Source organism: Bos javanicus, chromosome 13 (assembly GCF_032452875.1).
Source record: "Bos javanicus breed banteng chromosome 13, ARS-OSU_banteng_1.0, whole genome shotgun sequence".
Lineage (NCBI taxonomy): Eukaryota > Metazoa > Chordata > Mammalia > Artiodactyla > Bovidae > Bos > Bos javanicus.
In genome coordinates, this window is record NC_083880.1 from 28,563,224 (window position 1) to 28,578,217 (window position 14,994).

At 46.2% G+C, this 14,994-nt stretch overlaps 1 protein-coding gene across 9 annotated transcripts in view; it reads right to left on the reverse strand.

Moving 5' to 3' along the window:
• The window catches only part of FRMD4A (FERM domain containing 4A), a 749,223-nt gene that overhangs the window by 138,296 nt on the left and 595,933 nt on the right, over positions 1 to 14,994 (reverse strand). For all 9 annotated transcript variants that reach the window (XM_061436072.1, XM_061436071.1, XM_061436069.1 and 6 more), the window contains one exon: positions 4,869 to 4,953. In XM_061436072.1, the coding sequence (XP_061292056.1) occupies positions 4,869 to 4,953 (85 nt within the window). The remainder of the gene's footprint in view (positions 1 to 4,868; positions 4,954 to 14,994) is intronic.

The window sequence follows — 14,994 nt, forward strand, 5'->3', positions numbered from 1 at the left end:
ACAGAAGGTGTCCACATTTATTGCAGTTGCTAAGACGCAGAGGTAGGAAGGGAACCCCGAAGTCCAAATCCCTAATCACAGTCACTCTGCTCCAGAGCCTCCGCCATCTGTACATATTTACAGGTGCCAAGCCTGTCCACCACTTCAGGTTCCTTGTCTTTGACTAAGTTACTAAGTGTCTCCAGCACCACTTTCCTCCCTCAGTAAACTTGATTCCATCTCACTCGTGAGTCTCACATAACGTAATATATGTGAAAGAGATGTTTAAACAAATGAAATTATTTACAAAACAGAAAGAGACTTAAAGATAAAGAAAACACACTTATAGTTACCAAAGAGGAAACGTGGTGGCGGAGGGATAAATCAGGAGCTTGGGATAAACATACACACACCATTATGCATGGAGATAAAGCCTGAATATTCATTGGAAGGACTGATGCTGAAGCTTCAATACTTTGGCCACCTTATGTGAAGAGCCAACTCATTGGAAAAGACCCTGGTGCTGGGAAAGATTGAGGGCAGGAGAAGAAGGGGGCGACAGAGGATGAAATGGTTGGATGGCATCACCGATTCAATGGACATGAGTTTGAGCAAACTCTGGGAGACAGTGAGGGGAAGCTTGGTATGCTGCAGTCCATGGGGTCACAAAGAATCTGACATGACTGAGCAACTGAACAACGATCACTACTATATATAAGACAGATGACCAACAAGGACCTACTGTATAGCACAGGGAACTCTACTCAATATTCTGGGATAACCTATATGAGAAAAGAACCTAAAAAAGAATGAATATATATAACTGAATCATTTTGCTGTACACCTGAAAATAACAGCATTGTAACTATACTCTAATAAAATTAAAAGAAAAATTGTATATACTCTATGTGTCAATTATGCAAATGTCTCATCATTGATGATGAGAGACAGGTGGCCTTGTGACATGATTCTGTCTCCTTTGTCACCACCAGAATAGCCATCTCCAGCTCACTGGCAGGACTCACCACGCTCCAGGACAGATGCTGAGAAGAGAGAGCAGGGGCTCTAGAGGGGCACTCAGGTCTGCAGGCAGGCTGATGCCATGGGCACCTGGACCCTATATGTGGCTTGTTCCTAATGTATCACCTCCTCCACTTGGGGAACCTATAATATTTAGTTCTGGGGATTTCTTTTTTATTTCCCATTAATCCCAGAGACCTCTGTGATCATGATTCAGAACCACCGAAGTCGTCACCTTCAGCTCAGCATCTGTGACTAGACTGAACTGAACAACTCTGAGAGAAACCACGTCCGCTCCCTTAACCCAGGGGCCTGGATACGCACAATCTGGGGGCAACTTATCATTTGCCAAGGTTGACGGGGATCTCACCCAGGCAGCGACTTTCTAAGCATTTACTGCCCAAGTCTGCCCCCTTGTGGACAGTCCTCACTGCTTATTTCTTTCAAAGTGCTTTCACATGGATTACGCAAAGACCATCAGACACTTGCTACCTAGGAGGTAAGTAAGACTGGTATTATTTTCACTTTATAGTGAGAAAATGAGGTTTAGAGAGAGAAAGAAAACCACAAATCCTAGAATGACATTTAGCGTCTTTGTGCTGCCATTTAGCAAAATCCCCAAATATTCTAGTCAGAGTGCCCTGCGCTTGAGCTCAGGTTAAGTCCTGGTTCAGCAACCGTCACTGAGCGAGGTTCTTTCACAGATGGAATTTGATCACTGCCATAGCCTCCAGGATTTTGAACACTTGCATTTGGTGGAACTATTTTGTGCAGTGAGGTGCTGAAATCATTCTAGAAGGAAAAGTGATGGCTGATAGACCATTTCAAGTCTTGTGTGTGTGCTTCAGTGTGTGGTGGGTTGCTGCAGTCCCTCAAAGCTGGGTTTAGTTAAGCAGGAAAAGTACAGGCAGCAGGATGGGAACTCCTTTGAACACAGCCATTGGCCATGTCACAACAGGTGTAGCTGGCTTTGAAGTTCTCTGTGGAGGGTTTGACTGTGAGGGCACAGTGCAGCCCGGAGGCTGAGCTCTGCGATCCTGAGTCAGGCTGCCAGCGTCAGCCACTCAGGAGATATGCAACCCTGGTGAATCTCATAACCACCCTGTGTCTCAGCTGCCTCACAGAGAAAGCTAGGATAAAGAACAGTATTCACTTTGGAGATGGTGCAAAGTTTCAGCCACATAACTTACAGAGAGCACTCAGCGCCAAGCCCGCCACGGTGCCACGGGAGGAGCTGTCAGCAATCCCTCTCCCTGGCTGCTGATGAGCTGGCCTAAGGCTGCGATCATGAAACAGAAGGAGGTTTGTCGGCGGGTGCAGAGCGGGTCTTTACTTTAAATACATTGCCCCAGTTACGGTTCTCAACCCCAGGATGGAGCGTGTCCTCAGAATTTTCTGTGGGCATTTTGGGTTATCCAGTGAAAGGAAACACTACAAGAATATGGGAAGTTGGATGCAAGAGACTGTCCCACTCAATTAAGAACTGTGAAGAGATGTGGCCCTAAAGAAGATGTACAAATGGCCAGAGAGCACATGAAACGATGCTCAACATCGCTAATCATCAGGGAAATGCAAATCAAAGCCACAAGGAGAGATCGTCTCACACCACTAGGATGCTGTTTTTTTTTTTTTTTTTAAACCCAGAAAATAGTAAGTGTTGGTGAGGATGTGCAAATCTGGAATCTTTATGTGCTGTTGGTGGGAATATAAAATGATACAGTCCTTATGGAAAGCAGTAAGGCAGGTCCTAAAAAACTGAAAAACAGAATTACCACATGATTGGGCAATTTCACTTCTGCGTATTCACCCCAAACAACTGAAAGCAGGGATATGAATGGATACTTATAAACCTATGGTTTTCCAGTAGTCACATATGGATGTGAGAGTTGAACCTTAAAGAAGGCTGAAGAATTGATGCTTTTGAATTGTGGTGTTGGAGAAGACTCTTGAGTCCCTTGGACAGCAAGGAGATCACACCAGCCAATCAATCCTAAAGGGAATCAACCCTGAATATTCACTGGAAGGACTGCTGCTGAAGCTGAACACTTTGGCCACCTGATATGAAGAGCCGACTTACTGGAAAAGATCCTGATGCTGGGAAAGATTGAGGGGAAGAGGAGAAGGGGGTGACAGAGGATGAGATGGTATCATTGACTCAATGGATGTGAGTTTGGGCAAACTCCAGGAGATAGTGAAGGACAGGGAAGCCTGGCATGCTGCAGTCTGTGGGGCTGCAGAGTCGGAGACGACTGAGTGACTGAACAACAACAATGTTCATAGCACCATTACTCCTAACAAGCAAAAAGTGAAAGTCATGCAAGTATCCACTGAAGGATGGATGAATAAACAAAAGGTGGGAATGCATACAATGGAATATTAGCTGTCAAAAGGAAGGAAATTCTGACACATGATACAATATGGATGAACTTTGAGGACATTATATTAAGTAAAATAAACCCGACACAGAAGGTCAGATATTGCAGGAGTCCCCTTATATGAGGGACCCAGAATAGTCAGATACAGAGAAATAGAAAGTAGAATAGAAGTTGCCTAGGTCTAGGGGTGTGGAGAATAGGGAATCATTGTTTAAGGGATACAGAGTTTCAGTTTAGTAAGAGGAGCAGTTCTGTGGATAGATGGTAATGGTGGTCGCACAACAAGGTAAACATGTGATACCTGTTAAGTGTTAACATACACTTATCAGTGGTTACCATGGTAAATTTTATCACAGTTAAAAAAATGTCCCACTGCCATAGAGAACAATGGTTGATAAGAGGGTCAGGGTGGGCTGGGGACGGATGGATTGGGAGCTTGGGATTAGCAGATGCAAACTACTATATATAGAATGGATAAACAAGGCCCCCTACTGAACAGTGCAGGGAATGATATTCAATATCCCAGGATAAACCACAGTGGGAAAGAATACAAAAAAAGAATGAATATATGTATAAATGACTCACTTTGCTGTACAGCAAAAACATTGTAAATCAACTTCTTGTTCTTTTTCAGTCACTAAGTCGTGTCCGACTCTTTGCGACCCCACGAACTACAGTACGCCAGGCTTCCTCCACTAAATCAGCTAGACTTCAATAAATAAATGAAAAAATTTGTCCCACCCAAAGTGCCAATAGCATCCTTTTGAGAGATACTTCCAGAATATCCAAAAATGATCAAATATACATGCATTTGGTTATAATAGGTTCATTTATACTTATGAGACCTAGTGCATTTGTCACACTAGTCTGGGTTTCCCCTTTTAGGTCACAGTTGCCAAGTTAAGGAGACACCTAAAATCAAGTTAAGAAACACATCCAAGGAGCCATAACACAGTTACAGGATTGGAAGGAGTCACTTTATAAACACACAACAGCTTTAGCTCCTTGGAGTTCTCATTTATTTATAGCCATTAATTTAGAAATTACTTCTACTAATCAATAGAAGTAGTAGATGCAATGCAGGAGACCGGAGTTCAATCCCTGCATCAGGAAGATCCCTTAGAGAAGGGAATGGCAACCCACCCCAATATTCTCGCCTGGAGAATCCATTGGACAGAGGAGCCTGTGGGGGCTATAGTCCATAGGGTCACAAAGAGTCGGACACAACTGAGTGACTAACACACTTTCTACTAATCAATAGCATCACAATTGGAGAGGGCAATGGCACCCCACTCCAGCACTCTTGCCTGGAGGATCCTATGGATGGAGGAGCCTGGTGGGCTGCCGTCTATGGGGTCACACAGAGTCAGACACGACTGAAGTGACTTAGCAGCAGCAGCAGCAGCAGCAGGGGCAGCAAGCTGGGATTCCCAGCTACAAAGGAGACTTTCAGATTTCAACAGAAAACTCGAAACAGGAAGAAGTAGTTCTTACCTTGTAGATACAGGACTTGGCATTCAGGAAGAAAAGCTCGATGGTGGCATTGTCCTTCAGGTATGAGATGCTCTCGATATAGAACCTGCAAGAGAACAACTGTCAATGAACCACGGACACACCGACCAATGAGGCAGAAAATCAAGTTGTCTGAGTTACATGATCTGACTGGAGGATGAGGACTTCCAACCCAACAGGAACAAAAGAAAAAGTCATCAATTCCTTAGTGCTTTTCAAGTTTTATTTATAGTGGATTAGGACCATCAAGACTGACAGCCCTTCCCATAGCTAGGAGCCAGGTTCGCCATCAGCCTCCAGGAGTAAACTTGAACTTGACCATTTACTTCTATTTTCCTTACCTGTTGCCAATTTTTTTTTTTTTACAATGTCACTTGTTTCCATTACATTACTTTCTGTCCTAATCACTGTTAAGTTGGAGTTTTAAAAGATAATTTCTTTTGCTTAGTTGAATAAAGGACCTTATTTTTCTTTGAAATGGTTACAACAGATCTGAAGACAGCAAGGTAGGGTTTGACATCTCTACATCCAGAAGGCTGGGGCCGGTGTTCTTAACACTGTGATATTCATGAACGTGAAGCCAAATGAAAATTGGATTCTTATGCAGATGAAGCTTATGGGGTTTTTTTCAAGTTGACACATTCTGAAATTATTTAAGTTTGCATTCAATAAGTCTTTACAAGTTGATTCTGGAGTTTATTCAATTCCCTAATTAGATAAGGCACTTGTACTTGTCTTAGGATCAGCTGTACTGAGGGAGCCGAGATGACAGGGGAGAAGGAAATGATTGGCATGCAGAGCCTTGGAGGGGAGGAGGTTCTGAGTAAGGGGTGACAACTCCTGGGGGGGCCTCATGGAAACTGGGTACCTGCCTCATGGAAACTGGGGGCACCTGCCTTGTGGAAATTGGAGGCACCAAGAGGGGGTAGAAGGTGAAATGAGAAAAAAGCAAGTGCTGTGGTCTTTCAGAACAGCATTAAGATATGATGGAAGGAGTCATGGGGAGGAAGTCAAGAGCCCAGTAATCTGTGCCCAGGGCTTTGTGATTCAGGACAAGTCACACTGGGCTTCTGCTTGCCAGACTATAAAAGACAGCAGGACGCCATCAGCAGTTCCCCACCTAAAATGTTTGCTGCTTTCAAGTACTGGAACCTAATGCAGATTAAGAGCTTCCTGGTGGCTCAGTGGTAAAGAATCTGCTTGCATGCAGATCCCTGGGCTGGGAAAATCTACTAGAGAAGGAAATGGCAACCCACTCCAGTATTCTTGCCTGGAGAATTCTATGGACAGAGGAGGTGATGGGCTGCAGTCCATGGGGTTACAAAAGAGTTGGACATGACTTCGAGACTAAACAACAATAAAAACAGCAAAACCAACACACCAACATTGCATAAGGCAAACAACAGGTTTGTGTAGGCTAGGGTAAGTCCATGGCATCCCACTTTGCAACCTCTGGTCTACAGCTAAGTAAACAACATCTTTGACCATTTCACAGATATGCACAGAGGCTGTTGTGATGAATACAACACAGATTCAGTTAAATTTGTGAGTAACTCCAGAGTAACTTCAGATATTAGTAGATATTTTCAATCCACAGATATTAATCCTACAATTACCAGCATGAAAGGTCTACAAAATTTTTGGAAATTACAATTCTATCTTCATTTGTGCAAAGCCTGGGAATGAACAGGCTGGCTGATTACCCCTTTCCCCTACTGAAAATACAAAGCACTTGCCTCCTGCTTTTGGATCAAGCATTTTAAGTCATGAAGGTCTCCGTAAAGGGTCTGCAGCAGTCTCAGAGAAACTGGGAAGCTGCGCCCCTTTCACTCTCCTAATAACAAAGACTTGAAATGCGGTAGCAAATTCTACTTCTCAAAGCAAAAACAGTTGTCTCTCTGTATTGGCAGGGGATTGGTTCCAGGATCCCCTCCCCAAGGATATCCCTTGGATGCTCAAGTCTCTGATATAAAATGGTGCAGTACAGTCAGTACATATCAGGGTTTTACATCTGATCCATGCATATGGAGAACGGACTGCAAGTTAAATGCGATGTCATTTAAAAGACTCCATCCCTTGTAAAAGGTTCTTGGCGATGGGTAGTCAGAATAGCAAAATCAGAAGGAAAGAAGGCAGACAGATGGAAGGGAAGGGAAAGGAAGGCAGGTGGCGGAGGGGAGGGTGACAAAGGCTCAGGACGGGGCTTTGGGGCAGGGGGTTGGGGGACAGCAAAGCCAGATTAGCTGGGAGACTTGTTGTACTGTGCTTAGTCGCTCAGTGTGCCCGACTCTTTGCGACCACATGGACTGTAGCCTGCCAGGCTCCTCTGTCCATGGGACTCTCTAGGCAAGAACACTGGAGTGGGTTGCCATGTCCTCCTCCAGGGGATCTTCCCAACTCAGGAATCGACCTGGGGTCTCCTGCATTGCAGGTGGATTCTTTACCAGCTGAGCTACCAGGGAAGCCCAGAGACCTGCAAGGGTGGCCTATTACAAATCAATTCTGCCTCTATACCTGTGTCCAAGCTACTCTTCTCACCCCAGAACAATCCTGCTGCAGATCCCAGCTCACTCCTGCTCCCTTTCGCCTTGCTCAGTCATGACATGTTTTCATTGACTCTGTGGACGGTCCCCACAGAGGATCTCCTCTCCTGGGCTCCAGTGACACCCTCTGCTTATTGTGTGGACCCTGGTCCCGAGATTCCCTGTTCTCTGAGATGCCTTCTCACTAGGCGGCTGACTCCTTAAGGGCTGGGACCCAATCTCATTCATTTCTGCATTCCCAGCACTAATCCAGGACCTGGCACCAACGTGTACAATTTTTAAAAATTTTATTTATTAATTATTTTTTAAAAAAGTATTCTTTTCCATTATGGCTTATCACAAGATATTGAATATAGTTCCCTGTGCTATATGGTAGGACCTTGCTGTTTATCCATTCTAAATGTAACAATTTGTATCTGGGGTTCCCTGGTAGCTCAGACAGTGAAGAATCTACCTATAATGCAGGAGACCCAGGTTTGATCCCTGGGTTGGGAAGATCCCCTGGAGAAGGGAATGGCTACCCACTCCAGCATTCCTTTATATATATATATTTTTTATTTTTGGCTGTGCTGGGTCTTCGCTGAGCTTTACTCTAGTTGCAAGAGCAGGGGCAACTCTCTAGTTTGCAGCACGCACGCTTCTCATTGCGCTGGCGTCTCTTGGGCCAGTGCACGGGCTCTGGGGTCGAGAGCTTCGGTAGTTGCTGCACCACATGGGCTCAGTAGTTGCCGCTCCTATGCTCTGCACAGGCTCAGCAGTTGTGGTGCACTGGCTTAGTTACTCAGCAGCATAAGGGATCTTCCCAGATCAGGGATCGAACCTGTGCCTCGTACACTGGCAGGCAGATTCTTTACCACTGAGCCACCAGGGAAACCCTACTCCAGCATTCTTGCCTGGAGAACTCCATGGACAGAGGAGTCTGGTGGGGTATCAAACCCTAAGTCCCAGTCCATCCCTCTCCCTTCCTGCCTCCCCCTTGGCAACCACAGTCTTGTGAGTCTGTTTCTATTTCACAGATAAGCTCCTTTTGTGTCATAGCTTAGATTTCACACAAAAGTGCTATCATATGGTACTTGTCTTTCTTTTTCTGAATTACTTCACATAGTATAATCTCTAGTTTCATCCATATTGCTGCAAACGGCATTATTTTGTTCTTTTTATGGCTGAATAGTATTCTACTGTATATATAACATGTAAGTTTATATGAGTGAAAAAGTCTGATTTTCAACTGTTCTCCGCTCCATACACCACTGTTAGGAGTTCTTATTGGACAGTGAAATGAGTGACAAAGACATGTGGGAGGGAGAAAAAAAAATAAATGATTTCCCAGCCCATTTATAATGATTAGGGGTCCTTACACTCCACACCCAGCCCCTGCCCCTCTACCCCTTCTCTCAGTGTGAATGTACAAAGCTGTTCACAGAGATATGCTGATGACTTTGAATCCTAGAGCCAGGAGAACACCAGAGGCTTCTGGAATTTGCCAGTGAGTGACCTTAGTTCGGTAATAATTATGAACCTAAAGCTGTTGGGTCTGAAATAACTTGATTTTCAAAACAATGCCTTACGTCTCGATACCATTCATTTTAATGCTTGACAATTAAGGAGTGAAGACATTCTGTCCCACCCCCTCCCAATTTTTTCTTTAACAGCATATTAAGCAAAAACATTACAATTCCCTTTCCAGCTCTCTAATAATAGGAAACTGAAATGAGATGGCAAATTTTATGCCTTTTGAGGTAGTATTTGTTCTCTGGCTTCACAAGAGACAGGAAGGTGGAGGAAATAACTATATTCTGAGGTGGAGGAAAAAAAAAATCACTTCCTTTTGACAGAAACTGGAAAGCAGTTTCCTGTTAACCTTTATCACCAAGAAACAGCCTGGGAAACCCGGTGAGTTCCAGGGCTGTCATATTATTGTTCTGTAATCCTGGGTATTTAATTCATCCTGAACTTTCCATCTGTGCTAGGGAGCTGGTGAGTCAAAAGTGCCCAGAGGAAAACAGACCTCGGACATCTCAATCCCACGCCAAGGCCCAATACACACTCGGAGAGAACTTCTAGGGAAATGGGGAAGGTTGACAGTGTCTGTTCAAAGTGGAGATCCCAGTTCTGTTCTTTGGGGCTTTCCTGGTGGCTCAGACGGTAAAGAATCCACCTGCAATGCAGGAGACCTGGGTTTGATCCCTGGGTTGGGAAGATCCCCTGGAGAAGGGAATGGCTACCCACTCCAGTTTCTTGCCAGGGAAGTCCCATGGACAGAGAAGCCTGGCGAGCTACAGTCCATGGGGTGGCAGAGTCAGGCACGCCTGAGCGACTAACACTTATCTGCTCTTTTGGTTTTTCCTGAGAACCTTATCAAAGGTCCTCCTTTGAGGCACTAGATGGCGATGTTGCATTTCCTTACCTACCAGTGCGGAATGTCAGTGTTAGAGTGGGTTCACAAAAAACATTCCAGGTCTCTGGGTAAACCTAAGGAAATGGATGATGTCTCTCGTATTCAGAGGGTCTGTGTGGATGATTCCAAGCCTGATTCTGTATTAACTGACGGGTCTGGATGCCTTGACATCCGGGGTCTTGCTTACCCTGTGGGCAATCCAATGCCTACAACCCCTTTCCTCGCCTGCCCCAGGGGAATTTCATACTCCAGGCTGCTATTCACCTTCCTTAATTATCTCAGAGCCAAGAACTGGATAACTTGGGAGAGTCCACATACCCCCAGAGGCTGCTGAAGTTATTCAAACTAGCCAGTCCTAAGCCTGCTTACCACGCCTGATCTATTCCTGCAGAAACCACAGTGAAGGCTCTTGCCCACAGGTACCTCACTCCCTCTGCTTCCTGGCCGAGCCTGGTGCTTCCCCACGTGCTTTACTCTGCTGGGAACCCTCTCCTCTTGGGAATCAACTAGCAGTCTCTCTTTTCAATGTTAGTCATTTCCTTATCCGTTGGCCCCAAGTACCTGAATAAAAATAAGGCCTACATTCTAAAACAGGCTCTTCATGGGAACTTCCCTGGTGGTTTGGTGATTAAGAATCCACCTTCCAAGGCAGGGGATGCAGGTTTGACCCCTGGTTGGAAACCTAAGATCCCACATGCTTTGGGGCAACTAAGCCGGTGTACGACAACTAGAGAAACTCACATGCCATAACAAACATCCCACGTGCTGCAACGAAGACCCAAAGCAGCCAAATAAATAAATATATTTTTTAAAAACCTAAAACAGGTTCTTCAGCGCATTTAATAGGGCTGAATCTTTTTCTTTATTCTCCCATGCTGTGCAGCTTGTGACATCTTAGTTCCCTGACTAGGGACTGAACCCAGGCCCCGGGCAGTGAAAGCACCAAGTCCTAACCACTGGACTGCCAGGGAATTCCCAGTAGGACTGAATCACAGGGCTTCTTTTTGAGTCAAAGGAAACAGTGCTCTGGGCCAAGGGCAAACCTGGCTCAGTACCATGACTGATGCCACACGCAACCTGACCCAGATGATGCTAGTCTGAGGATATTTTATCAGATGGTCTGAAGTAGGAATACATATGTGCTATGCTATTACGTGTCTGAGTATTCAATACTCAAGGCTCTGGAGCCTTCGGGGAGTCTGGTCCCCTTAACCTGTAGAAGCCTCAGGTGGCGGCAGACTGAACACCCCCCTGCAGGATGACATCAGCTAGGGGCTCCTATGGGCCCTCTCGCTCCCCCTCCTCCCTCTCACATCCCCACTTGGCACTTGGGAATCACTGACTATTTACGGCAAGTGTTAATTAAATGGCCCAATGATTTCATTTCATAATGAACACAAATGTCACATTTGGAATGCTGGCTTTTGGTAGCAAAAAGGAGCGATAGTAATGAGAAGGATAATTAATACTGCTGTGAGTTTATGCAGCCAAGTATCTCTGATGTTGAGAATTTCAACAGCGCCGAGAATCCTAACTGGGACACCCAGTCGAGATCTAGTGAGTTCTGGTTAGCGGACACCTCCTTTTAGGTCGACACCATCGTTGTTACTGCGAGTGACAGGAAACAGCACTTGCTGTCTTAATCAGCCCCGAAAGACACCAACAGGCAGGTCGTGAACTTGGCTATAACATCCCCCCTCCCAGATGACAGCTTCCTGGCATCTCCTCTCTTTTTTTTCTTCTCTGTAGCTCACTTTATTTTATTGTTTGTGAAACTCTAGGTTTGAAGAGACACATCTAACTTCTATTTATTTTCCTATAAACAATGTCGATGACCAGAGCTCCAAGAACACTTGGCTGCAGAACACACAATGAAAGGAACACCCAGACACGGAGGAATTATCCTGAGCACAAACTTAAGTCCATTAAAAAAAAAAAAGAAGGGGACTTCCCTGGCGGTCCAGTGATAAAGATTCTGTGCTTCCAACAGAGGCATTATGGGTTTGATCCCAGATCAGGGGATCAAACTGTCTCATGGTCAAAAAATAAAAACAAAAAAACCCCAAAAAGGACAGAGCGACTTCTTTGGGTGAATAGGCATATTTTTCCTTCTCTTTTTTCCTGACCTATTTCTTTATTTTTTTAATTGTGCTTGGTTGTTCTGGGTCTTTATTGCTGTGTGTGGGCTTTCCTCCAGTCGTGGCAAGTCGGGGCTACTCTCCAGCTGCAGTGCGCGGCTTCTCATCGTGGTGGCTTCTCTTGTTGCAGAGCACAGTCTCTAGGCACATGGGCTTAGTTGCCTTGTGGCATGTTGGGACTTCCCGTACCAGGGATTGAACCAGTGTCCCCTGCACTGCAAAGCAAATTCTTCACTGCTGGACCATCAGGGAAACCCTCTTGACCTATTTCTTAAGCTTGACTGGTGGTCCCTACCAGAGGGTCACTGCTCTCAATTTGGGGAGCTTGCCTCATGGCATTAAACAATGACCTTGTCATTGAATGTGATCTTTGTCAAACTGATCACCGGGAGGCTTGTAGAGGATGTGTGAGGGGTCAGGGGGTGGGGAGAGATGAGGCTGGAGAGGCATGCACAAGTCAGGTCACCCAGGACAAGCGAGGGCAGCCTTAGCATGATAATGCATTGAGGATCAAATGACAATCCTAGAAAGGTGTTCAGTGACAACATATAGAAGAGGGTGGGAGGGGCCAAGACCTGAAACAGAGATGAACAAGGAGATTTCAGGATCAGCTGAGACTTATGAAGGTCCTAATTACAGACAGGGGCGTGTACAGGGAGGGTAAAAGTGAAAATGTTAGTCACTCAGTTGTCTGACTCTTTGTGACCCCATGGACTGTAGCCCGCCAGGCTCCTCTGTCCATGCAATTCTCCAGGTAAGAATACTGGAGTGGTTTGTGATTCCGTTCTCCAGGGTATATCCCCGACCCAGGGATTGAACCTAGGTCTCCTGCATTGCAGCTGCTAAGTCGCTTCAGTCGTGTCCGACTCTGTGCGACCCCATAGACGGCAGCCCAGAGAGATTCTTAATTATCTGATCCACCAGGGAAGCCCATGGAAGGTAAAGGACAGAGCTATTTAAGATATGTTAGATAAGAGGAATTCACAGATAAGAGGGCAGAGAAGGGAACAGGTGGGAGAGAGCTGATGACATCCAGGCTGAGTTTCAAGTTACTGGCTTGAGGGGCTGAATGGGTGGTGGTGCCCACTGCAGAGATAAGGAGGCATCAAAGCAAGAAGACCAGGTTTGGGGGCAGAAAGATGATGATGTTATTTGATTCAGACAGGAGGGCAGAGAAGCACCTGTGCAATTTGGTGCCCAGAGATCTCCAGTTACCATGGGGCTGATGGGACCAGACACTGGACCCCTAGAGACTGAGGGATCAGTGGGACATGGGAAAAGGAGCAAGTCCATCCTTCCGAATCTCTGCTGTGAACATAAGGGGGCATAGGGATAGGAGCTGCAGGAGGAGGCAAGTCAGGGAAGGTATTTTCTTTTGTGAGGGTGAGAGTGCTGTGGATGTGGAGGGAGGGCTCTGTGGAGAAGAAGCGGCTTAAGATAGAGAAAAAGAGCGGAGACTGAGGGAAGTAAGCTCCCTGAGGTGGTGGGAGGCGCTGGAACTAGAAGGTATGTGGACCCACCAGCCTCAGGTGATGGAATGAGGTGTGTGTGTGTGTATGAGAGAGAGGGAGAGGGAGAGAGGGATGGAGGTGGGAGAAAGGGACCCTGGAAGTTGGGGGGTTTAACTTGTTCACTGATCTGATCTTAAATCCTCAAACAGCATCTACATTATACAAGCCCCCAATGAGTATTCATAAACCAATACCCAAACCCATCGATGATGGTGAGTACTTAGCATGGAGTTCACAAGTTAGAAAGCTGTTGACAACTCATAGTTGAAATGATAGGTTTTTGGTTCTTAATGTCCAGCAGTGATGTAGCTCAGAATGACAAAAATGGACCAGCTGGACAGAGGAGTTTTCTCCGTAGAATAGGAGAGAGCACAGCATAGGGCAGAATGTCTCCACGCTGGAGGTCCCTGTTGTCAGGAGATGGCAGGTCCCTCTCAAGAGGGACTATTGGCACACATCTCTGCTTCCCTCTTTAAGACTCCCCTTCCATTTGCTAAGATGGCTTCCAATGGGGCTGCCAAGCTTCTGGACTGCAGGTTGCGGTTGTCCCCGCAGGGGGGCGCTCTGTCCATGGTGCTGACTTTGGCAGTCCCAGAGCAGCAAGGTCAGGTCTGGGAGGGCTGCCTTTCTCACCGCCCCTCTCACCCAGTGCTGGGTGCAGTTGTCCTTTGCAGATGGACGCCAGGGCTGCAGATGAGGCCAAGCATGGAGCCCAAGATGGGTCAAGGCTAGCGATCTCGACTCAGGTCCTCTGGCCCTGCCTGCACAGGGAGCAATGGCAGGCTCTCTGATTAGCAATCTTGATGTCCCTTTTCATTTGTGAGAGGGAGACTGCGTGGTGCGGAGGGCAGGGCCCCAGGATGGGAGTCAGATCTGGCTGGACAGATACAGTAACTTACTAGCCATGCTGGGGAGAGAGTTTACCTAAACATCTTGGTCCCCCATCTCCTTATCTTGATTAGGAAAAACAATAGTGCTTCAAGGACTGTTGCAAACTATTTCACCCATAGTAATGGACAGTTGCCTTCTCTCTGACCTTTTTCCTTTTTAGGTAATTACTAAGACCCTGATGTCGCTGTGGCCATTCCTGGTCATTTGATTGATGAGAGCTGTAGTGATCAAGTCCCTTTGAGGCTAAATAATGGGTCAGTGATGGCAGGTTCTCAGCCCTCCTTCCTGTTATTCTGAGGCTGTCTTGCTTCACACCCTCCAAGGAAGCGAAAGATAGTGAAAGTTGCTCAGTCGTGTCCAACTCTTTGCGACCCCAGGGACTCTACAGTCCATGGAATTCTCCAGGCCAGAATATTGGAGTGGGTAGCCTTTCCCTTTTCCAGGGATCTTCCCAAGCCAGGTCTCCTGCATTGTAGGTGGATTCTTCACCAGCTGAGCCACCAGGGAAGCCCAAGAATACCGGAGTGGGTATCCCTTCTCCAGCAGATCTTCCCAACCCAGGAATCGAACTGGGGTCTCCTGCATTGCAGGCAGATTCTTTACCAACTGAGCTATCAGAAGGAAAAG